At 35.7% G+C, this 23,314-nt stretch overlaps 1 protein-coding gene across 1 annotated transcript in view; it reads left to right on the forward strand.

The window, feature by feature from the left end:
- The window catches only part of NEB (nebulin), a 131,956-nt gene that overhangs the window by 83,216 nt on the left and 25,426 nt on the right, over positions 1-23,314 (forward strand). The window contains exons 95-124 of the mRNA XM_059820707.1: positions 484-681; positions 1,110-1,214; positions 1,957-2,061; positions 2,360-2,467; positions 2,752-2,859; positions 3,759-3,866; positions 4,517-4,621; positions 4,713-4,817; positions 5,016-5,114; positions 5,326-5,436; positions 5,608-5,712; positions 6,423-6,527; positions 6,963-7,067; positions 8,120-8,224; positions 8,536-8,640; positions 9,175-9,279; positions 9,773-9,883; positions 12,107-12,205; positions 14,178-14,282; positions 14,460-14,567; positions 15,788-15,892; positions 16,549-16,653; positions 16,783-16,887; positions 17,463-17,567; positions 17,678-17,788; positions 18,276-18,386; positions 18,874-18,975; positions 19,099-19,197; positions 19,835-19,933; positions 23,067-23,177. Coding sequence (XP_059676690.1) covers positions 484-681; positions 1,110-1,214; positions 1,957-2,061; positions 2,360-2,467; positions 2,752-2,859; positions 3,759-3,866; positions 4,517-4,621; positions 4,713-4,817; positions 5,016-5,114; positions 5,326-5,436; positions 5,608-5,712; positions 6,423-6,527; positions 6,963-7,067; positions 8,120-8,224; positions 8,536-8,640; positions 9,175-9,279; positions 9,773-9,883; positions 12,107-12,205; positions 14,178-14,282; positions 14,460-14,567; positions 15,788-15,892; positions 16,549-16,653; positions 16,783-16,887; positions 17,463-17,567; positions 17,678-17,788; positions 18,276-18,386; positions 18,874-18,975; positions 19,099-19,197; positions 19,835-19,933; positions 23,067-23,177 — 3,258 coding nt within the window. The remainder of the gene's footprint in view (positions 1-483; positions 682-1,109; positions 1,215-1,956; positions 2,062-2,359; positions 2,468-2,751; positions 2,860-3,758; positions 3,867-4,516; positions 4,622-4,712; positions 4,818-5,015; positions 5,115-5,325; positions 5,437-5,607; positions 5,713-6,422; positions 6,528-6,962; positions 7,068-8,119; positions 8,225-8,535; positions 8,641-9,174; positions 9,280-9,772; positions 9,884-12,106; positions 12,206-14,177; positions 14,283-14,459; positions 14,568-15,787; positions 15,893-16,548; positions 16,654-16,782; positions 16,888-17,462; positions 17,568-17,677; positions 17,789-18,275; positions 18,387-18,873; positions 18,976-19,098; positions 19,198-19,834; positions 19,934-23,066; positions 23,178-23,314) is intronic.

A 23,314-nucleotide genomic window follows, 5' to 3' on the forward strand; every position in this document is an offset into this window, starting at 1 on the left:
TGTTTTCTGATGTATGTTTTCCTGATGAAACCAGACTTATCTCAGAAGAGGCTGCTCAAAGAATCCACATGCCTTCATTCAGATATCACATTTCCACATGCATTTGGCAGTGTTCAATATTTCCTAAATTCTATAATACACCTACAAATGTCTTTTCAAGCTTGTGACTCAATTGTTAAATTGCCTGCATGGCTAAACCTTTAGTGTAATGTGTTTACTACATACTAATATGTTTACTACATACTCTACCTCCTTTTAACATATGAGTACAATGCAAATTTGACAAATCATATTTTATCACCCTTGTTAAGGTTCTGCAAATTATTTTTAGAGCAGGCAAGATGTAAATCTTAATCATAGCCAAAGTGATTGATCTCCCACTAACATTCCATGGAAATACCAATAATTTTGCTTCAGATTTATCAACAGTTAATGCTTCAGACTATTTGTCAGCATTATTAATGTACTGCTTTAACTCTGCAGCGTTTGTACAAGGAAGTCTATGAAAAGAATAAAGCCAAAGTCCACATTATTCCAGACATGGTAGACATAATTTCTGCTAAGGATGCACAGAAGAAAGTCAGTGAAATCGATTACCGCACACATCTCCATGAATGGATCTGTCTACCAGATCTTCAAATCAATGCCCATGTTCGAAAAGTAACGGATCAACTCAGTGATGTAAGTTCACAAATCATGTGTTTGTGGCTCACTTTTTAAAAAGATTCTTGCATTTGTGCTCTGTTAGAGAAAATGATTTAGCAAAAACTTAGTTGGAGCACTCTGAAGTTGCCACTTGAATCTGTTGTATTATGCACTGCTAAACAGCATCTGTATCGTGTTTTTGTAACACTTGGCGACAAGTGCGTTGAGACGTGGCTTAGTATGCATAATTTCAGTGTTATCGGTGTAGGCAAACTGAAGCAATGAAGAAAAATTATTTAAATTCCAAAAGGAATTGTTTTGATTTTCTCAAACCAAAAAAAAAGTCAAAATACTGGAAACCTTACTTGCCATCATTTGACAGTTGTGACTCAGACTGATTTAGCCATAAGGGTTTAGATCCTAGTGGAAGTCTTACAGGTTGCTTCTTTGCTCTGATACCTTAGGTGATATACAAGGATGATCTTAACTGGCTGAAAGGCATTGGCTGCTTTGTTTGGGACACTCCTGAAATTCTCCATGCCAAACATGCCTACGATCTTCGCAGTGATGTGAGTGGATACACTGGTTTTGCTTCTTAGTTTTATTCACTCCATTGTATTATAAGGATGGGTAGCTTTATTCTATTCCAGATATAATCTGCAAAGTTTTATATATCTTTCTCTACTGATGTATTCATTAAATAACTGTGTGTGGTTATTTAAACTTTTCTGCTCTTGAAGTAGGTATTGTCAGGTTACGTCCCATTCAGGAAAGCATTAAGCATATGTTTAAATACTTCTCAGAAAAGCACTTAAAACAGTAATTCTTCAGTCAGAACCCTTGAAGTAAAGCAGACATGATGCAGAATTCATATTTAAAAAAATGTATTGTGATGTTGATTTTATGATTTCTTTTTCTCCTCTCAAGATCTTATGACACACCCTTAGTTTGGGATTAAGCCATTAAAGTGGGAGAATAACCATGGTTTTCTGTTTTTCGAGAATGTATGTCCCTTCATAAGTTCTGTATCAGAAGTATGTTGGATATTTATCATATGGTACATATGCCTATACTATGAATGAGTATTGACATTTCCTAATATTCCTCGATAAAACTTATCAGCTGTTCTTATCTAGTAAGGTGCCATGTTCATTTATTCAGCCATAATTCCAATAGACTTGCTGATTAAATGATGCTGGTTCACTAATAGAATAGTTCAGTAATAAAATAAATAGTAAATATAGTAATATAATAAATTCAATTAACAATGACTAGTCTTACTAGTTACAGCTCCTGAATTTCTCTCTGTAGATTAAGTACAAATCTAAGGCAGAAAAAATGAAGAACGACTACACTGTGGTCATGGACACTCCTGTCTATGTCCAGAACGTCCTCAGTGGCTTGAATTTAAGTGAAGTAAGTGTTTGTATCACCTTTTACCCCCAATATTGCATATGCCATTACCTCACAAGTTCTAGAAATGTGACTTCTAGTAATTTCATTTTAATCATTTAATCATTGCTGGTTACCTATAACTCATTGCCGATGCCTTTATTAAGATATGAGAACACAATGACTAAAATCATTAAATGCCTGAATCCAAAAAACTTTCATCCAGTTTTTTAGGAGAAATTCCCGTATGTATGCAAACAATACAAATGTGAGAGAACATCACAATTATGACTCTCTGCTAATTACTTTTTCTTTTTCTCAGGCTGTCTATCGTGGTGAATATATGCACAATGTTAAAGGCAAACTTATTCCTACTGATAAAACAGTAGATTTGGAGCGGGCTTATCATGCGAACAAAATACAGAGTGAAGTAAGTATAAAACTTTTGGGTGCACAGAGTTTCTGATATTCAAAAAGCAAATTCTTTAAAAGTTAATGACTGTCTTTAGTTTTTCAGATAAAGAAGTTAGATTTCACTGCTCTAAAATGAAAGTGGGAAAATGTCCTCATTTAAGCTACAAGTATGCATTATAATGCAGACGTGGATGAAATCTTTTGCCAGTTGCGATTCAGAGATTTCCTATGCAGCTAATGAATACTCTCAAATATTCCACACAGTTGTCGCAAACTATCTCTTTCTCTCTTCTCTTGCAGAATTTGTATCGCTGGGCTGGTGTGAATGCTCTACCGACCGGATACAGCCTTCCCACAGATACCCCCAGCTTTCAGCACGCTAAACATGTCCAATATATTGGCAGTGATGTAAGTAATGTACTAAGTCCTTCTACAACATGACTTGCAAGGGAGTATTTGATGCCCATCCTGTATGAGCACACAACTGTTTGAGACAGTCATTTCTCTGATACGAGATTGCTTGTCAGAGAGCAACAAGAGTGGGGTAGTTGATGTGGATACCTGAGCCAGAAACTGAGGGTGACCAAGACAGGCAGCGACCTCATCATCCAGGGTGAAGTCCCACTGTACCTGAATGGGGTGGGCAGAGCAGGGTGCTGCTAACAGGCTGCATCAACAGTCCCAGACAAGGTGAGGAACCAGGGTCAAGGTCCAGGCCCATCCAGGGGGATCCAATCAGGAGCTGCGGGAAACAGAGCAGAGATTGGAGATGAGCTACCTACAACACAGGTCCAAGGTAAATCCAGGAGACAGGGCTAGAGACCAACAACACAGGACCAATGTCCATCCAGGAAATGAAGACAGAGACAGGGCTGAAGACAGATGCGCTTACAACATAGCTCAGGCAAGGCCTGACATCCCAGATGTGGCTAGTCAGGGCAATTAAACCTTATTAGTGCACTCAAGCCCCAACATTGATAATGTTTGCCTTAACAGAATTTAAATCTTACCAAACCCCATAAATATCTGAAGTAATTGCTTTCAAAATACAAATTTCTTCAGGCAGATGCAGATACCTTATTAGATGCAAGAGAAAATTAAAATGTTATTCATCTTGGGCCACATGGTAAAGGTAAAAATAATGATAATGTGTAGTGTATTTAACTCTGATATAGCTACATGTCACTTGTTTGTCTCTAAAAGTCTGGCTCTTTATACTGCATAAATTGCTGTCAAAACTGCAGTGTAAGTAGAATCACAATGAAATTCAGTTTCTGTATGTTTTTGTTCCTTTTTCCACTTTATAGCTGAAATATAAAGAAGCCTATGAACACATGAAAGCTAAAGGCTATACCCTAGGACCTAAAGATGTTGGGTTTGAAAATGTGAAGAAAGTGAATCAAGTCATTAATGAGGTACAGTAAATATATGTATTTGCTTTCATTTGTATTTGTAGTGCCGAAAATATGAATGATGAGAGTACATTGACTGGGAAGGTTGTAGCATCCCTGTTCTTTGAGGCTTTTAAGAGCAGTTTAGACAAATATCCATCGAGAATGGCAAGGGATCATTGATCCAGTCTTGGAGTTGGGCTGTATGGCTTTTTAAGGTTCTTGATAACTCTAACTTTCTGTAATCCTGTAAAATTGTTACCATAATATAAAACCAATTGCAGACTAATTTTATTAACCGATCTCCTGCTACTTGATTAAAGTTGCATAGAAATTATTGTATCTGTATGACATTGGGTCTCGATAGTTCTAGGTTTTATATAAATGTACTCACTTCTTTGATACTGGCTTTAATAGGATGAAAGTTAAACACACATATTTACATGTTTGTAGGATTAGTGTCTTAGATTCTCCATGTATTAGAAATACTGCTATCAGAAACAGTTGTGGAAAATCTTTGTCTGGTTAGAAAATAGTATGTTTGCTCCCTTTCCTCTGGTATCTATGCAATCCCTAGCAAAAAACCTGCCCTTAAAAGAGGAGTACTTACACTCTGCCAAACTGCTTGCCATTTTAAGTTTTTAACATGTAGAACTCTGTCTCATTTGATACAGAGGTTGTATCGGGCGACATACCACAAATACAAGGACAAGATTCATACCACTCCAGACACACCAGAAATCCGTCAAGTCAGAGCAACACAGGAAGCTGTCAGTGATGTATGTGTCTTTCTAACATAAAAGCCAGAAGAGATTTAGAATATTCAGCATGACCAAACATGTAAAATGCTATTTTTTCTTTGTCTTTCAGCTGATCTACAAGTCAGATTTGTTTAAGATGCAGGGACACTTGATTTCCTTGCCATACACTCCTCAGGTGTTGCACTGCCGCTATGTTGGGGACATCACAAGTGATGTAAGCAACTTCTGTTAGAATACGTGGTATTTGAATACAGCAGGCCTAATACTTTTATACTGAAAGTGGAATTTGGCTTCTATCATTTGCATTCTATTCTGTAATAGATAAATGCTTTGTCACTGTGTTTAGGGACTGATTAATGAAATTATCCCAAAAGTTAACTTTAGATTTTTTCTTTCTCTAATTGCCTCACAGAATAAATACAAAGAGGATTTGAAGTGGTTGAAGGGCTTGGGTTGCTTCCTGTACGATACTCCCGATATGGTCCGTGCTCGTCATCTGCGTAAGCTTTGGGTAAGATTTTTCTTCTGAGAACCACGTATAACAACAATCGATTTCTTTACATGCATGCTATGTACATGAAAATGAGTAAAGACTTATGACAGAATTTCTTGCCATGCAGCTAGTTAGTTGTTTCAAAACACTGTTAGGTTACACTGTAAAATTTTCTTTACTACCAAGAATAATAAAAGCTTCCTAAGTAATACGGCTTTTCTTTTTCCAGTCTAATTATATATACACTGATACCGCAAAGAAGATGTGGGCTAAATATAATGTGGTATTGGATACTCCTGGATACAGATCGGTTCAGGAACTAAAAACCCATTTGAGTGAAGTAAGTCCTGTATTACTTTTGCACATCTTTGTTAGCTATAATTCAGCTCAGACCCTCTCACTGTTTTTTCTGAAATACAGGAGATGTTATAATTGCAAAGCTGTGATTGTTCAGCTGCTAAATGAACATATGTAACAGAAGAAATAATTCATGGACCTGTTTTTTTTCCAGCTGGTTTACAGAGCTGCAGGCAAGGAACTGAAGACAAAATACACTTCCATCCTTGATACACCTGACTTCTTAAGAGCCAAGCAAGGACAAAAAATACAGAGCCAGGTGAAAAAGTTGTACTGATAAAAAAACAATCAGGGATCCCTCTTAATATACTCTTAAGTACAGCAAAATCTTTCCAGGCCATTTCAAAGCAATGTATATTCCTAGAGAGAACGTTTAAAATGACTGTTGCTCATTTTTAAGTGGCTATGAATTTTCATGTTGCCCATGTTCAGCTTTGTCCATCTAAAATAGAGCGTTGAACCCTGGTACAGTTCTGCTCAAATTCTCTGAAACACTGACTTAATCAGAGGAATAAATATTTTTATCCATCTACCTTTATTCATCATTTCTTTATTCATATAGCAGTTCATTATCTGAGTTATTAGCTATAAATTTTGTGGAATTTTTAAATTTGCAGAACAAAATGAAGATACCAGAGAAAAACAGACCTTATGGATACTTTTATCTAAAGCTAGGTCTGAATGTATGGCAGAGAGGTTGTTAATGTCACATGCATTTGACTTCTTGGTTTGTGAGCATGTTACTGGCAGTTACAGAATATCAAGAGTACTGGTAGAGGAAGATGAACTGAGAAGAGTTCTCAGTTCATCTTGGACTCCTCATGGAAGAGGAAAGGACACATTATTTTTTCCTGGGGTAAATTGTCTGGTTATGTATATATTTTGTGTGGTTATGTATACATTTTTCAGAGTGATAAAGTAAAACTTACTTGAAATGTATATTTTTTAATTCTTTTCTCCTTGCTGCAGTACTTGTACGTGGAACTTGCCACAAAAGAGAGACCCCATCATCATGCTGGTGGTCAGACTCCAGCCTTTACACATGCTAGGCATGTAAAGGACATGGTCAGTGAGGTAAGATAACTTGGTTTGTTTGTTTCATACCACTATGCTGAACTGTTTAGAAGTTTTATTTCTAATTTTAGTGATAGATTCAAGGCTCAAATCTGTTTACTCTTCATTTAGTTTTCTGTCTCTTATGCTTAAGTTTCACATTTCCTTTATAAGTTGTAGTAAAAGAGTACACTTTTTTAATATGTTCTAGTGTTTTATAAGATACCTGTTTCTAAGTGCTTGTTTGCAGAAGCTGAGGTATGCTGGCTGCAAGACCAGGAAGACCTAGAAAGAGCTGAACAACTGAGCTTGTTTCCCAAAGTTTTAACACAGAAGCGCTTTGCAAGAATGACTTTATGTACTCAGTGTAGCACCCCTGGGCATTAACATAATACCAGATTAGCAAATGCTTCTAAGATGAAAGATGTAACTTTTCCCTTTTGCTGTCTCTCTTAGAAAAAATATAAAACCCAGTATGAGAAGATGAAGGACAAATACACGCCTGTTCCTGACACACCAGTCTTAATCAGAGCCAAGAGAGCATACCTGAATGCCAGCGATGTATGTAGCCCATGAACATTTTCACTGCTGCTTTTTCTTGGTTTCTTTATGAAAAGAGCAGAAAAAGGATCAATGGGGAACAAGTGTGCAAAGCATAGAATATCTCAGTGTGGGACATAAACTAGGTCACCCCCCATTTGCATATACATTTCCATTTGATGCTACAGAGATTATTAAGTTTTTACTCGATGCTTTCATTTATTATAATTCATTTTCATTTTCCATTACACTGAAGTGTGGTCTTACAACAAAGCAAAAATAGATTTAAAGTAATTTGCTTACACATGAAATCTCCAAATAGTGCAGACTGGAGTGAAATGATTGATGCCAGAGCCAGGATAGAATACCTTTTATCAGATATTTTCATCTCAGTTTCGTGTTAGAAGTAAACTCGCATGTCACTGAGAATGTGCTCTTTTTTTAATTTAGAAGTAGATTGGAGAGAAAAATTATCTGAGCTGCTGGACATAAGGTTATTAGGGTGAAATTGATTTTTCCTTCAGGCGTGGAATAGTGATTTGTGATTTAAGGCCATGGCTAAGAGTACTCTACTCATTTGTGAGGTCTTTGCTATATATTTCAGATTGCACATTGTATCCTGAAAGGATATGGGCTGGGCTGGTTTTTTGTTCTAGTGATCAGCCTTACTGCTCTCTTAAGAACGATTTTTAAATACTACAAAGGAGCATCCCAGTTCTTTTGCACAACTGAATTTCTCCTCTGAGAAAGTCTTTCTCCAAAGACTGGAATGATCTTCCTGCTTTCTTCTAGATCAGGACATGGAAGAAGGGATAAGTAGGTTGTTTTATGCCAAAAGTGGCATACGTGAATAGGTTGAAATGTTGCTTTAGATGTGCCAACCCCTTTTCTCTCTAATTTTCACCGTAAGTCCCAGTCAAATTGCAATTTATTGTAGGCAACTGCAGCTTTTTAAAATTCCTCAGGGGTTACATTAGGATGTTGGACAGCAACATATTCCCGGGATGTCATTCCTAACAACTCCTGACAGATAAATATAATATATTCTTTTATATGTTTTTTTTTCTTACCAGTTGCGCTACAAAGAAACCTTTGAGAATACTAAGGGCAAATACCACACAGTGAAAGATGCTTTGAATATTGTCTATCATCGAAAGGTCACTGACGATATTAGCAGTGTATGTATACAACATTTTCATTCCTAATTAGTGTTGGTCATTTATTAACCTAGAATATGCCATGTATGCTATTGTTCTATTTAAGTGTGTCAAATAATTAGGAAAATACGATCAGCACTATTAATAACTTCTTTCCTTCTCTGGAATATTATACACTTGATTGCCTTTGATGTTACAAAGGTGAATGCAAGTTAATCTCATTTCCACTGGTTTAGTTCTGATGTTTCAGAAGAAGAAATGTCTTGAAACTGCATGGTCTGGAGTGTTCTGTTCTCAAATTGTTTTACTTCATTCTTCAATTTTCTTTACAGGTGAAATACAAGGAAAATTATATGAGCCAGTTAGGAATCTGGAGATCGATCCCAGACCGTCCAGAGCATTTCCATCATCGCGCAGTCACAGATGCTATTAGTGATGTGAGTTCAAATGGTTCTGGATGTGAGAGGTTGAAAGTTTTAAGTAGGTTTCCAAAATGAAAACCAAGTCTTATTTCTTGAGCAAGGGAAGGCAGCTGAAATTTTTAAAGTAATTTACATGTTCACCTGGCAGATCTGTGAATTGACAGAGCAAATCAGATGGCTAAAATTGCAGCCCATCTCCTTTTAAATTAACAGAACAGTCTTAAGTCATTTCAGGTGCATTTGCTTAAATTTGTTTGTTAACCCTATAACAACCTTTAATTGCACACATCTGTACATACACAATAACCCCTTAATTGTGCAAGAAAAATGCTTTTTAATTCACACAGGAACTCCAATAGCTAAAGATAGATTAGGTATGTGGATAATCTGAGTCCATCAGAAAAGTATGAGTAACTGTAACTTATTTTATAATGGAATAATAATGGATGTAGCTCTGTTTGCTACACCTTGTGTTGAGGTGCCATTTCAGCTTGATGAGCTACAGCTTGGTGCTGCTTAAGACTGAATCCTTTTACTTTTTTTCTAAAGGTTAAATATAAGGAAGATTTGTCATGGCTCAGAGGTATTGGCTGTTATGCATGGGATACTCCAAGTTTTGCTCTGGCAGAACAGAATAAGGTGCTCTACAGTGGGGTAAGTAAAACAGTCTGAGTTGTTGCTAAATGGTTTTTTTGATGTTTGCTTGTATTGTAGATAATTTTTTTGCAGGAGAATCCAATTCTGACTTAGATGTTGATATGAATAACTCATGGTAGAACTTAATGTATAGCATCTAAAATTTGAGTTCTTACTATAAAACAAAACTGAGGCAAAATGATCTTTTACTTATCCCCTCTGTTCCTTGCAAAGCTATCAGCTCCATAGTAATTTTTCTAGTGATTCTAAGTCTAGCTTTAAAATCATGAAGATTTGAAACTTCCATTGCTTTCTTGATGTGATAGTTCCATCCTGCAAACTACTACATTTACAACTATTTTTTGTTTGTAGGTATGTTAAACACATATATGCAATAATTCTACCATGGTTTTGCTGTAAATTGTTTCTAAGATCATATGTTTTCATTGCCTTACCCTTCTTTGGATTAATATTGGAATGGGGGTTTTGTTTGTTTTTTTTTTTTCTCTAGTGTAAGTACAAGGAGATATTTGAGAAGACTAAGTCTCACTTTAAGTATGTAGCTGACTCTCCAATTAACAAGCATTTTAAACATGCAACTCAGCTGATGGATGGGGTAAGTGTTAAAGATTTCTGTAGAGTCTCACACTGAAGTAGTAAGTGTGTGTATGTTAATAGGGAGTTGAAGGTTGATCTTCCTTATGAAATTGTAAATAAAACAAAATATATTCAGGCCTAAAGATGTCTTAAGGTCGGATTGAAATCACGAAAGACAATCTTGTTCTTACTGTCTGCCTGAGTATTAGGACAGGGCAGGTTTACAGTACCTAAAAAGTGAAATCCTGACCCCTGTTCCATTACTTCGTCACTGCAAAGAAACTTCTCCTTTGCTGACTGGTAAATAAGTGCTAAGTTAAATAATGCTGCTTGCTTAGTAACACTGATTGTTAATTGTCATGTGAAAAAGGTATAGAGAGAATCACAACTGCTTTCCTGAAACACTGAAAAAAAACTTCATTAGGATTAGGAAGATAGTATTATGTCCAAAGTTACCATAGCTCTGTTTCATTTCAGATATTTTGCCTTGAATTCTCCCACTCTACTACTTACTTTTTCTTACTTTTCTCCTGTAGTGCTAAAGAAACAATAAACGCGACCTAGTAGCAAAGGGGGGGTTAATGAATGCCCCTGGGTTTAAGATTAAAATCACCAATGGAGTTTCTAGGAATGGTGCTGTACACCTACAGGACAAAGCCTATTGAAAAGCAGCTTAGAGTTGGCATACCACACCAGACTCTGATGCTTTTCATTAAAGCAGCGTATGTTTAGACTCTCACATCTTAGTATTTTACTCTTTTTCACCAGACATTATGTTAAATTGTTTACCTGTCAGTAAATGTGTTACAGTATTATCTGTTCTAGGTAAGAAAAACTGCTTCACAACGGATACCATTGCTATCATTTCATACTCAATTTGTTAAGCAGCGAACCAGAATTTGTTAGGGAAGATTGTTACTATTCAGTTGTCTTATTGTTCGGTAGAGCAAATAAGGAAAAATTTAATATGAGAAACATAAATGAGTAAAATTTTAGTAACGGAGGCTCCATACATTGAAATGAACTTGCTTAAATGTCTTCTGTTATGTAAGTGATGTTTTCTGTGATGAGGGATTAGTTTCTGCTTACAAAATGCCTGATGATAATATAACATTGTATTTTACCCTTGCATCTCATTGTGTTATCTTTGTACTCAAATCAAGAATCTAGTTCCATACAGAGTTGCTTCTGCAGTTATTTTTCATGAAGACAGTAAGTCTTAAAATGGCTTCTTGGAGAGTGGCAGGGATAGAATATAGGCATCCTTAAATTGTAAATTAGGCTTTCCAGTGGAAATTTAGAAATGCATATACTATTGGGAAATATTTTCTCTCTGTGGTTTTTTTAATATATATTTTTTTCTCTTTTGGATATGAACGTCAATCCCAACCTTTAAATAGTCTGTGTAAAGAGGTTTCAATGGTTATGATCTCTTTGTGTCTTCACTCTCTTTTACTTTGTTACACTGTATTATGCTGTTCTGAGCAGAAATTATATAAAGCTGCCTATGAGAAGCTCAAAGATAGGTACAGCGTTATTGTGGATGATCCTAGGAACCTCCTGGCCAAGTGGGGGACTACACTGAGCAGTCAGGTACTGTAGGAACACTAGCCGATGCTGCCAGAAAAGTGCCTGGTTCGCTCACAGCTACTCCGTCTATGTGAAATGTCTATAGCTAGCAGTATCACAGGTTTCACCTGTGATATTGTGATGTTTTAGTTCAGTTGATCAGACAGTCTTTGTTTTGCCACCCAAAAAGAATTACTACTTTTTGCGTGAGCTAATCTCTACTGTATGTACTTTCATATATTGTGCATCAATTGACATCAGAAATCTAATGCCTCTTGAAGTCATTGGAGAGGTTTTAAAAAATGCATGTTGTATCATGCATTTATTTTTTATTACCTCTCTTTTAATGACCTTTACAAACATTATCTTCTTACTCATTACTCAAGCACCAGTGACATATTTGGCTTCTGAATGCCGTCACCGTAACCTATAATATACTCTTATCTCCCAAAAAATATTTTTGCCATTTCCTTAATGGGATAGTATGCAAATCTTTTAATATATACTCTTGACATTCTTAATTATATAGATGTAAGTTGTATGCACATCTGAATGAATACATATAGTACCTTGCCTAAATCTCTCCACTCAAAGTGTCTGGGATCTAGAGCTGTGTTGCTGTTTATGGTGTTCACAAGTCTCTTTTGTGCTTCGTTGCCATTTGCATGAACAGAAAAAGTATAAATCCTTTGCCAAGATGCTGCTGCAACATGGATGTAATGAAATGCTGAGGCCAGATATGCTGACAGCACTCTACAACACATACTTATGGAGCCAGGTAATATGAAGAACTGCTGCTGTAGGAGACATTATATATACAAATATATATATACAAATTAGCTGCTTGGACTTCTAATATTTAATGCTTGGGAGTTCTCTAAATTTCTACAGATATCAGACTCCAGAGTTTTATCGATGTGCTTAATGCTGGCTATGATAAAATATTTTTGAAAACAGAATATCTGAAACAATATTTACTGTAACTTGGACTTCACTCAGCTCAGGTTAATCTTGTCTCTATTTTCTCCTTTCATTATAACAATTGTTATATACATTTCCATGTAATTTTTCACCTACTTACATAAAGAGCAATTTTCCATACATTTATGATATTTTATGTTAGCTGTTCCTGATATTTTCCTAACCAAATTCTCATTCTGCCACCGTTTCTTGGACTGACCGCCCCTCATAACACAAGTCCCTTAATTCCATATGAACATGATGAAGTAATTTGCCAAGTAGATTACAACGTTTATCTACCACTCCGCCTGAGAATGGTGTCAGATTGTGCCTAGGTACAGAACAGTGTCATGTCTCACTTCTAAGGGCTCTTAGAAATGGTGTAGGTGCACAGGTCTGTAGTAAATCATGTTTCCATCAATTTCTTTCTCTACCTACTGCTTTTAAGCTAGGCTAGCAAAGCAGTCCTCACAGTCACATAACACAGTTTATTAAAAAAAAAAACAAAACTTTCTCCTTTTGCCAGTTCTAATACGAATCAGAAGGTAGAAAATTAGTTTGATTCATCTATTTGTTCATACAGAAGAAAGATCCTAACATATTTGTATTTTTGATGTAAAAGAAAGCCTGTAATGACTCTGATATTCTTGTGAAGAAATAATTTTCCATATTCTACCTTCATTTAATCTGGATTCCAGTATACATAATTTGGTTGTACCAGTTGGATGAAAATGTGGCTTATTTAATAACTGGTACGTATTTATTTCTGCTCTGAAATCATAGCTGCTAGCAGTAACCTTACTCTTTTCTATGGTAAAAATGTTTCCTGACTGGGCCAGGTGAAACCGGCATATAACACTTAAATTATAAACTGGAAATGCAACAGTAGAAAACAATTACATAAGAGCGAGGGGGGCTGTTCTTCTTAAAATTCTTCAGTAATAAGGTACTGAAGGTCTTTACTAGAAATTTTTGTTCAATTTATCCGTGGATTTCTGTTATCTCATTAAAAACTACTTGCAGGTATGTTTTTGAGGACGGAAAAGAAAATGGCACTCTGTCTGACCTGCATGTTCATATGAGTTGACTTCATGTTGTGATTTGTTGTTTGTATATAATTTTTTTATATTTTGTGTGTTGCAGTCCTGTTTCAAAAGCATGGTTTTATTTTTCTGATGCAAGACAGAGCATGAAAGTTCTTTTTAAAAATGTGTTCTAACCTCTTCCACCTGCCCTCAGGCTGTCTACAGTGAATTGTCATTCTTGGTGTACAGTCTGTTCTCACTGAATTCTGTGAAAACAGGTTTAGAGTTCTGAGTAGGGCAAGATGATCTTTAAGAAAGAAATTATCAAGATACAAATTCTGCTATCAAAACCTTTAAAATAGCCTGGTATTATGATATATTCAGTGGATGTGCTTATCTTCTACTGTGTAAGATGTTTTAAGTGTCTCTTCATTTGATGAACACTTTAAAATGAGATACTGTCCAGTTACAAATTTTAAAAGTCACTTATCTGCCAAGATTTCTTTTTTAGTTCAATCTTGGGAGATTTAGGAGAGAAGTGAAGCTTTTATAGTCACTGAAATAAATGTAAAATTAATCACACAAGCAGATAGGCAGCCTCTTAGGCAAATAAGGGGTTTGCGAAGTTTAGCTCGATGTGCATGTTCAGCTTTCATTTGCTTTGGTGGAAGGATTTTGCAATTTTATGTGTGAATATAAACATCTCTCCTGAAGATGTTTTGTCTTGGTTTGTGTGTTTAAGATACACTCTTTTCCAATCACCAGGTTGAATACAAAAAGGACTATGAAAAGAAGAAAGACAAGTATACTATGGTTGTGGATACTCCAGAACACTTAAGGACTACAAAAGTCAACAAACAGATTAGTGATGTAAGTGTGGTCAGTCCCTTTCAAGCATAGCTCCTTCCCTTAATTCTGGCCTTTGAAGTGTGATGATTAAGAATATGGCATTTTCAGTAGTCCATTATACGATTTTTCCCATATTTATTGGTGTCAATTGAAAAAATTATGTCAAGAAATAATTTAATCTATAATTTTTGTCTTCAGATTATTTACAAGTTGGAATATAACAAAGCGAAGCCTAAAGGCTATACTACAATCCATGATACGCCTATGTTATTGCATGTGCGCAAGGTCAAGGACAGAATAAGTGATGTAAGTAAATTCTCCTTGTCTGTGGTATCAAAAAGACGTATAATTAACTTTGATATGCCGTACTTTTAACTCATATGTAACACTGTCATTAAAAAATAGCTTCTTGTTAGAGTGTATTGGTTTTGTCTGCATGTAAAACTCCATATGTACTTAATGCTTTTTCAAAAAACACAATAGAGTATTAAAGCATTCAGGAAGTTTTTTCATGTAACGTTCTTCTGTAGCTCTTGGAACATTTTTGTTGGGGTAGAGCAGCCCTCACTAGGGCTAAAAGCCGTGAGCTGGAACTGGTATCTAATTAAAGCATGGATTTGGGGAGCTTGTTTCTGCGTTTTCTTCCTCTATTGGCTAGCGGCTTTTTTGAAGCCTTGAATAAGGTGCTTAATACATTACTGTGTTTGTTCATTTATTCTGTGATATTGTGAATACGTAAGGTAAATATTCTGATCTAAAATAAATACGTGTTTTGATCATGGGGCAATGGAAGGCTAAAAAGGAGAGAGACAGAGAGAAAGGAAGATGAAGTGGATAGAATAATATCATAGGATTTGGGAGTCCTGGTCCTAATTCCTCCTCCTACGCTAGGCTTTCTCTCTGGCCTTTGTATTGTTCCTTAGATATACATAAATACAAGGAGGATACTAGCACTTCCGTAACTCAGTATAGTACTGTGAGAATAAGTAGAGTGAAAGTCATTCAGATGCTACGTGGATTATCTATATAATGAGTAAATCTAGGAGGAGAAAATAACCATATTATTCAGATACTAACATGGATCATTAAGAGACAAAGATGTTCAAAAGCAATCTGTGAATTGAAGTACATTTTTTCAGTTCCAAACTGAGTGCTGAATTTGAGATTCTATAAAGGAATTTTCAGAAAGCGTTGAATGTGCCTATCAGAAGATAAGTTTCTTTAAAGCATTTCTATTAGGTGCAAAAAACTGGAAACAGCCAGAATTACTGTTCATGTGTAGATTTTGCTAAATCTTAGTCTACGCTTCATGGTGAGTTATACCTGCTACATCTTCTGGTTTTCTGCTGAAGAGGACTCTTCTTTCAGGCAGACAGTTGATAGCAAGTTGTATTGATACAATTTCTTCTGTTACGATTTTTATCTTGACAGGAGCAATTTTTAATATTATGTTTTTCATATTTTGATGCTTTTCTTGTTGACGATGATATTACCTTTGTAAACTTTTTTTGTTTGTCTTTCTTTAGCTGAAATACAAAGAACTGTACGAGAGGAATAAATCTCACTGCAATGTCATAGCAGATTCAGTTCATATTAAGACTCCAAGGCATGCTTACAAGCTAAACAGCAATGTGAGTTCAGTTTTATTAATACTTTAATTTTATTATGGATAGTGTTTGGGACTGGCAAAGGAGACCATGAGAAATTATTTTCAGTTCCATTGAAATTTTTTGAGCTTGGACATTGCTTCTAATTCTTATGCTGCTTGAAAAAAATATATTTTAATTTATTTCATACTGAAATGCTCACTCTTGCAAGTTGTCCTTGAGGTCACTTGAGGTCCTTGTATGTCATACATCTGCTGTTCTTCTAGTCCCGCTCTGTTTTCCTGACAGAGACATAACTGTTCCAGAAATTATCTGTAATGATGTTCTTGCAGACAAAGTAAGCGCTTCATGGGAAGCTCTCCTGTGTTTTCTGTTATTGGTGGCCCAACAGCCACTTCAATAGGCAAGGAACTGAAAGAACTCACCTTCTTCAAAGTCATGACATCTTTTCAGTCATTCATATTCCTTTCTCCACCTAGCAGTGGAAAAACTAGAGTAAATGGACTCCCACTGGATTGTACATGATTCAGAGGAAAGCCCTAGTCTGATGTAGATGCACTTTCTTACCTCTCTCTTTAATTGGTACAGACCAAAAGAGACTTTGCATCTGTATGAATGTCATGTGTAAAGTACACAACTTCCAATTAACTTCTTTTTTCTTGTTGTTTCACTATAAACAGCTGGATTATAAGAAGAAATACGAAGCAGCCAAGGCTCATTGGCACTGGATTGCTGATAGGCCTGACTTTGTTCAAGCAGCCAAGTCGTCTCTGCAACAGAGCGATGTAAGAAAATCAGAACAAACTGAATACTCCCTTTCCCCACATCTCCCATGTTCAGAATAAAAAAAAAAACAAAAAACAACAATCTGTTGAAGATTTGAGACTCTCTTATTTTATTTTTTCTTCCTGCAGTATGAATACAAACTGGACCGGGAATACCTAAAGGGATGCAAACTCTCTGTCACAGATGATAAAAACACAGTATTAGCTTTAAATAATGCCATCTTGGCGAGTGATGTAAGTACTTGAATACTCACTTTTTTAATTCTGCTAGAACTTTACTTACTACATAAACTACTTACTGGAAATATGATTGGATTAAGAATGAATCTTTGAAAAGTTGTTCTCAGTCTCATTTCATTATTTGATTTGGCTTGTTTATTTAATTAACAAATTGGCAAAATCTGAATAAATTTGGTTTTGTAAATGTCATTGGCCTAGTTCATGGATTAAATAAATATGCAAAGTTAACATTGCCTGAACACCCTAGACCTTTGGTATATCTCTGCATTCCTTTTATGGAAATGAAAATACTATCTGGAGAAAACAGCAAAAAAAGCTGCAGGTATAACTTGTGCATAACACAAAGTATCTTTAACAATCACTAACAATATATTCAATATATTAATACAATTCCAAGTGAGAAATACAGGAATATATAGACTGGAATGAATTTATCTTGAAAACATCAAAATATAGGATTGTCTGCAAACTTTTGCACTAACAAGGAGGCACAACTACAGCAATTTCTTTTTAAATTGCCACAACACAAGATACACATTGCTTAAAATTATATCTTTTCTTCCTGCTAGATAAAATACAAAGAGAAGCACAACAAAGCCCGAGGAACGTACCATGTTGTTCCAGATACACCTCAGATCCTCTTGGCTAAGAATGTCAGCTCTCTTGTATCTGAGGTAAAGCATCTGACAGTTATTTGTTCATTTTAAGTACATCCTTTTAATAGGGGGGAAGGAGTGGGGCTTGCGTTGCTGTTCTTTTACCTATTTTTATTCTGTGCTTTCAGAACAAATACAAAGAACAGAGCAAGAAGCAGCTTCCGCATGGGTCTTATACAACCCTGCCAGAGACACGAGACACTGCTCACGTGAAAGAGGTGACTAAGAACGTCAGTGAGGTAAGTAACTAGTGTGATAACAATTTATGGTGAGATTATTATCTGCTGCCTATAATTGATTAGACTGTTGCATGTTTTAGTATACAGGCAACACATTTAGAGTCTCATCATAAAGTGCCCAAGGAGTCAGAAAAGATTAATTGCTACCAGAATGAGACTTTAAGAAAGAGCTAAACACATTTTACTGGGAATCTGTTAAAATAATCGGGAAGAAAGTGACGGGCTGGAGTGCTAACGGGTGCCTTTAATTCGGATTATATTTTTCTTAGAACACAGTTTAAACAAAAATAATTATCTCCAAATAGCAAGCTTTTGTAATCTAAAGTGCCAGTTGTGACAAACAAAAAAGCTGGGGACCATACATTTTGAGGCTGAGGAGACTGCGTTTTATCTGCCTTAACAGTTTCAGTGAGCTTATTTCCAAGTTTCAGTAGCATTTGCCTCCGTGTGAGAAAATATCACACATGGCCCTTTTTGCTCTTAACAGACAAACTATAAAAAGAAGTTTGTGAAGGAGAAAGGCAAGTCTAATTATTCTGTCATGCTGGAGCCTCCCGAAGTGAAACATGCCATGGAAGTTGCTAAAAAACAGAGTACAGTAAGTTTGTCTTGTCTTTTCATGAATTAAGCAAATTCGACCAAAGTCAGCTGGCAAAAAACAAAAGTTCACATACGTCTGGATTTCCTCGTAGCCTCCATGTTCAGGTGCAATTCTGAAAAATAAAGGTGCAAATATTTACAAATGTAGAATTGCACTGAAATGAAGGATTTCTCTGAAAACTATATTACTTTAAATACTACCATGTGATTAAGTAGAAATCTAGTGCAAATCATATCTAATAATTGTTTTCATTCTTTCAAATACAGACAGAATTGCACATGCTTATGTCTTCATTAGTAGACAACTTGCAAAAACATATTCCCAAATCCATTCCTTGTGAAATTATTTAAAAAAAAAAAAAAAACCAAAACACCAAAAAAACCCCCATGCACTTTCCCAGCAACATTGCTGTGCCCTTATTAGGTATATTCCTCATGAACAAACCTCAGTAATTTTCTTTCCTTTGTCTATCATCGCGGATTAGATTGAATACAAGAAAGATGCCAAGTCAAAGCTGCACTACACACCTATAGCAGATCGACCAGATATTAAGAAAGCAACTCAGGCTGCCAAGTTAATAAGTGATGTAAGTGGTTTTTAAGTCTTCTGTATAATTCCTTAGCAGTAATTTTACTATTAAAAACAGTGTCAGTAAAATAATTAAAATGGGATGTCATCACTACTAAACTACACTTTTGTTCTTTGTTAGATTGAATATAAAAAGCGTGGAGAAGCTGGTGTTGGCGTAACCATGCTGGGACGTCCAGATATTGAACTGGCAAAGGAGGTGTCCAAGCTAACTAGCCAGGTAATGATAAAAATTTAGTAAAACTTTTGAAGCAGTGAGAGAAATGAGATGTAATATTAACTTATAGAGTAATACTAATATTATAATTGAAGTTATTTCTAGATTAGGGGATAAGGGAAAATAAGGAATGTGTTAAAGTAAAAATGAAATCCCAATGCAAGGTATTTCTTGGTTAAATAAACTTTTCTACTGACTTCCTAAATGTCAGTAATGGAGGCATAGAATCTCCTTAAAATGATGCCGTGATAAGATCTTTTAAATACTAAGGCTGAGGTGTTAGCCACGTTCTCTTTTTTAGCTTTTCTGGGTATTGGCTTTAAAAGAAGCAGCCTTTTACCTGACTCTAATTATCCATCCCTTATGAGATGGACGTTCAGTTTCTCTCAACCACTTTCTTTCTACTTTGTGCCTTTAAAAGAATCTTCTATTTTGAAGTTAATATGCTATATTAATAGAAGCTTGCCTGCTTTTATACAATGATCATGTTCTCCAATTAGTCTGAAGCACATGCTCGCTATTTTCTGTGATAATTTTTTCCGCCAGGACCTCAGTTCAACTTGGTTCTTTCTCACCACTTCATGCTTTAATCCTGTAATTGTTTGCATTTCTGATCTTGCTTTCTTGCTACGCATTATAGGCAGAATACCTCAAACGACATATGAGAGGGCATGGAGCTGCATCTTATGATACCCCATGGATGAGAACCTTTAAGAAAGCTAATATGCTAAGTAGTCATGTAAGATGATTTTAAGTCACACATCTGGGAATGCCATTTTTATGCATCTGTATCTTGCTTGCATATTATCTTCCAATTCCAAGCTGTTAAAGGGTTTGTGATGCACCAGTTGCACTGGATCTTTTTGTGCCAAAGGTGTTGAATGTAGCAAAACTTGTGAGACTGCTCAGTTAAATGTGACCTTCTTTTTTCCTCTGGAAAGACAGTGCATTGGGAATTCTGTGAGTGGGGAATTGTGTTTCAGAAACACCACGTGAAGCGTGAAACGTTATTATGCCTTTTGTAAGGGTTTTGGAACTTCCAATGTTTTTAATGGAAGTTTCTGATGCACTCAAGCAATGTGAAAACTCACCTTTTTCACCAAAAAAACCTAAACCCAGACATACAAGCTTGAGATGGTTTTCCCGAAACTGTGCAAAAAATGGAAATATATGTGTATGACAAACCTGAACAATGGTGCTGGTGATTTTCAGTGAACAGTCATACCATATGCATAACATTCACACTAGAACTTCATTTTAGCCATTCGAACTTCTGTTTAAACTTCATTTAAACTATTCTGTTTACATTGTGCTGGAATGGCATAATGGAAACATAGAGGCTCTGAGGCTGATTCAAACACACACAGAGATATGTAGCCTGTAGTGATTTGAGGGCACATCATAGTTTCTTATATTTCTTGCCATCTCAAAAACTTTGGAAAATAGAAAAACTATGGCTATATAGCAGTTTTTGAAGTGGCAGCAGACAGATCTGTACCATTTCAGTTTTGCACATGTATTTCCAAATGAAAGAAGGGGGATTAGGCTTTTTCCATGTCTAGCCATGACTGCTGCACGTAACTGTCGCATGTATGAATGTCAGCCACGGTGTTTGTCAGGAAAATCAAGAATCTTTTCAGTAGAACCAAGGATTCTTAAACTGAAGAATTGAACTACAAGAAAAAGAAGACATTATGTTTATTGCCATTCAGTGAGGAGATCCTCCTTTTCCATGCTTTTGCTCCAATGCTAGTCAGTTCTCCTCTTAGTCTTATAAACATGCTTTGAGATTATTTTGGTCCTGAGAGAAAATTAACTATTGTAGAGACAGTAAGGGAGCAAAGAATAATTGGCATAATCTTTAAGTTTTTTTTCTCGTAGACATTTCTTCTCATAAACGTCTTTATAAAGCATTATGTCCAGTTTATTCATCCATTTGCCTTTTTTTAGTTGCATTTCATCTGCCTCTCTGTCATGCTTGCTTTTAATTTTGCATAGATCTTGCAGTAACGTTTCTTCTGGGCTTAAAAAAGGTGAACTCTTTGGCATGATGGTCTGATCTTGATCATATGTTGCATAGCTAGCAAAACTTAATAGATTCTAGTATACTTCTGCTTCACTTTAATTTTTGTGAGGTCAGAAGCAATACTGATTCCTTTATGTCAAAAACGTTAATGTTCTTTGTTTTCTTACAGCAGCTATGTAACTTGTGGATTTGCCTGTTTCACTGTGTGTTTTATCTGAATGTTAGCACATTTTGCAAAGCAAAAGAGAAACAGTGATATCCAGCATGAACCATATGGTGCTTTATGGACAAGAATATGACAATGAATTCAAAGTGTAAAATGTGATTGTGGAATGTGATTTAATTCTGCATTTACTAATACAAAATTATCTGTTTACATTTCTGTAATTGTCATAAAAAATCCTCTAGCATGAGTCAACTGTTCCTCAACTTAGTTATCAGTTCTTCAGTATTTTATTTCTTTCGTTTCAATTTTCACATAAATATTGCTTCGGAGATCAGGTTTGGTTTTTTTTTTGAAGAACAATTAATCCTTTTTCCTCATCAGCCACAGTCTTATGTCTTCTGCATGCTTTTTCTAAGTATTATCTTGGTCCTCAACAAGATCAGATTCTTTCAGAAAGACTGATGACGGTTGTTCAATTCTTGTTCTTTAGACCAGGGATGGATGTTGCTAGTTTATTTAGTATAAAGTATCTCCAAGGAAACGTGAATTGGTAAACAGAAAGAAATGTTGCTTCACTTGTTTCCAGACCAGGCAGAATGCTACTACAGGGAAGACATGACAAATCCTCGGAATTTTTCTATTGATGTTTACTCTAATGGTGATGAGCATACATACTTGCTGTGGGATCCATTTAGACAAGCCAGAACTTAATCTTTGATACTTCAAATTTTTCTTGTACTCTTCAGTAACTCTTCTGAAACAATTTTATGCATCTCTGATAGCAAAAAAAAAAAAAAGTAATAAAACCAAAATATTCATAATGGAACCGTCCTTTTTGTAGGTTTACAAGAAATAGTGAGGAATTAGCCTTTAGCTTCACCTGCAGCAGTGGGCTGGGACAAGTCATGACAGATGAAGGACTTGCCCTCATTTAAGTCATCAGCAAAACTCTCATTCCTGTCAATACTTCTGTGCCTTCAGCCTGGGTCTGCTTGAATATTATGGTTTACATTGCTATGGTTTACTTTGCTGATGCTAATGTGATTTGGAAGTGTTACCAAGCCTCTTGTGTAATCTAATTCCTAGTAATTAATTGTATCACTATCATGTTTATGATCACTAACATCCTCCTTCACTTCCGATTTATACAGAACAAAGTATGTATATAACAGTATATATGAAAGTATTTGATATATTGCTATCTTCAGTGCTTATATGTCTTGAGGTAGTTTTTAAAGCTCATGTTTCTCCAAGAAGTATGTAAAAAGTTCTTCTAAATACTCTTTATACTTGTGTTAGCTTTTGCCTCTTTGAAGTAGGGTATCTTTTACCTATGCACAGTTCCCATCAAGTGAAAAATTCTTCATCTCCAAGGGACAGAATTTAGCTATATTTTGCCAACGTACTTCTCTTGACTATGTCTGTTGTTTTTACAATGAGGAGATGTAACCTGTGCACTGAAAGAAAATTTGCAAGTGGTATGTTGTAAATGCAGATGTAGATTTTCTTTCCATGTCAGGTCATCTTTAAAATAGCCTTTATTCCAGTGGGTGCCTTCAAGTTACTACGTTTTCATTCTTCTGCTCACCGTCAGCATTGAAGTAGGGTGTCTTTGCCTTGTGCAGCCAAACAAGTGAGTACTAGAGAACACTTGTAATACCTGGTTGTTTTTTAATTTAGGTGAAATACAAGGAGAATTTTTCCAAGGAGATGGGTAAAAAGCCAAAGTATGATTTAAAGGAGGCTAAAATCTACAAGACCATGAAAGATGCTCACAACATGGCTAGTGAGGTATGTTTACTTTATGTGTCTCCTCTAGGGAAATGAAACCTTTCAAATTTCTTTAACAAAGACCTCCTTTAGGTTATTAGTACATTCAATATCACAGGTTTTATTAGCAGTCTCCTTTTCTAATGTTGTTTGTCCTT

This window comes from Gavia stellata, chromosome 8, assembly GCF_030936135.1.
Source record: "Gavia stellata isolate bGavSte3 chromosome 8, bGavSte3.hap2, whole genome shotgun sequence".
Lineage (NCBI taxonomy): Eukaryota > Metazoa > Chordata > Aves > Gaviiformes > Gaviidae > Gavia > Gavia stellata.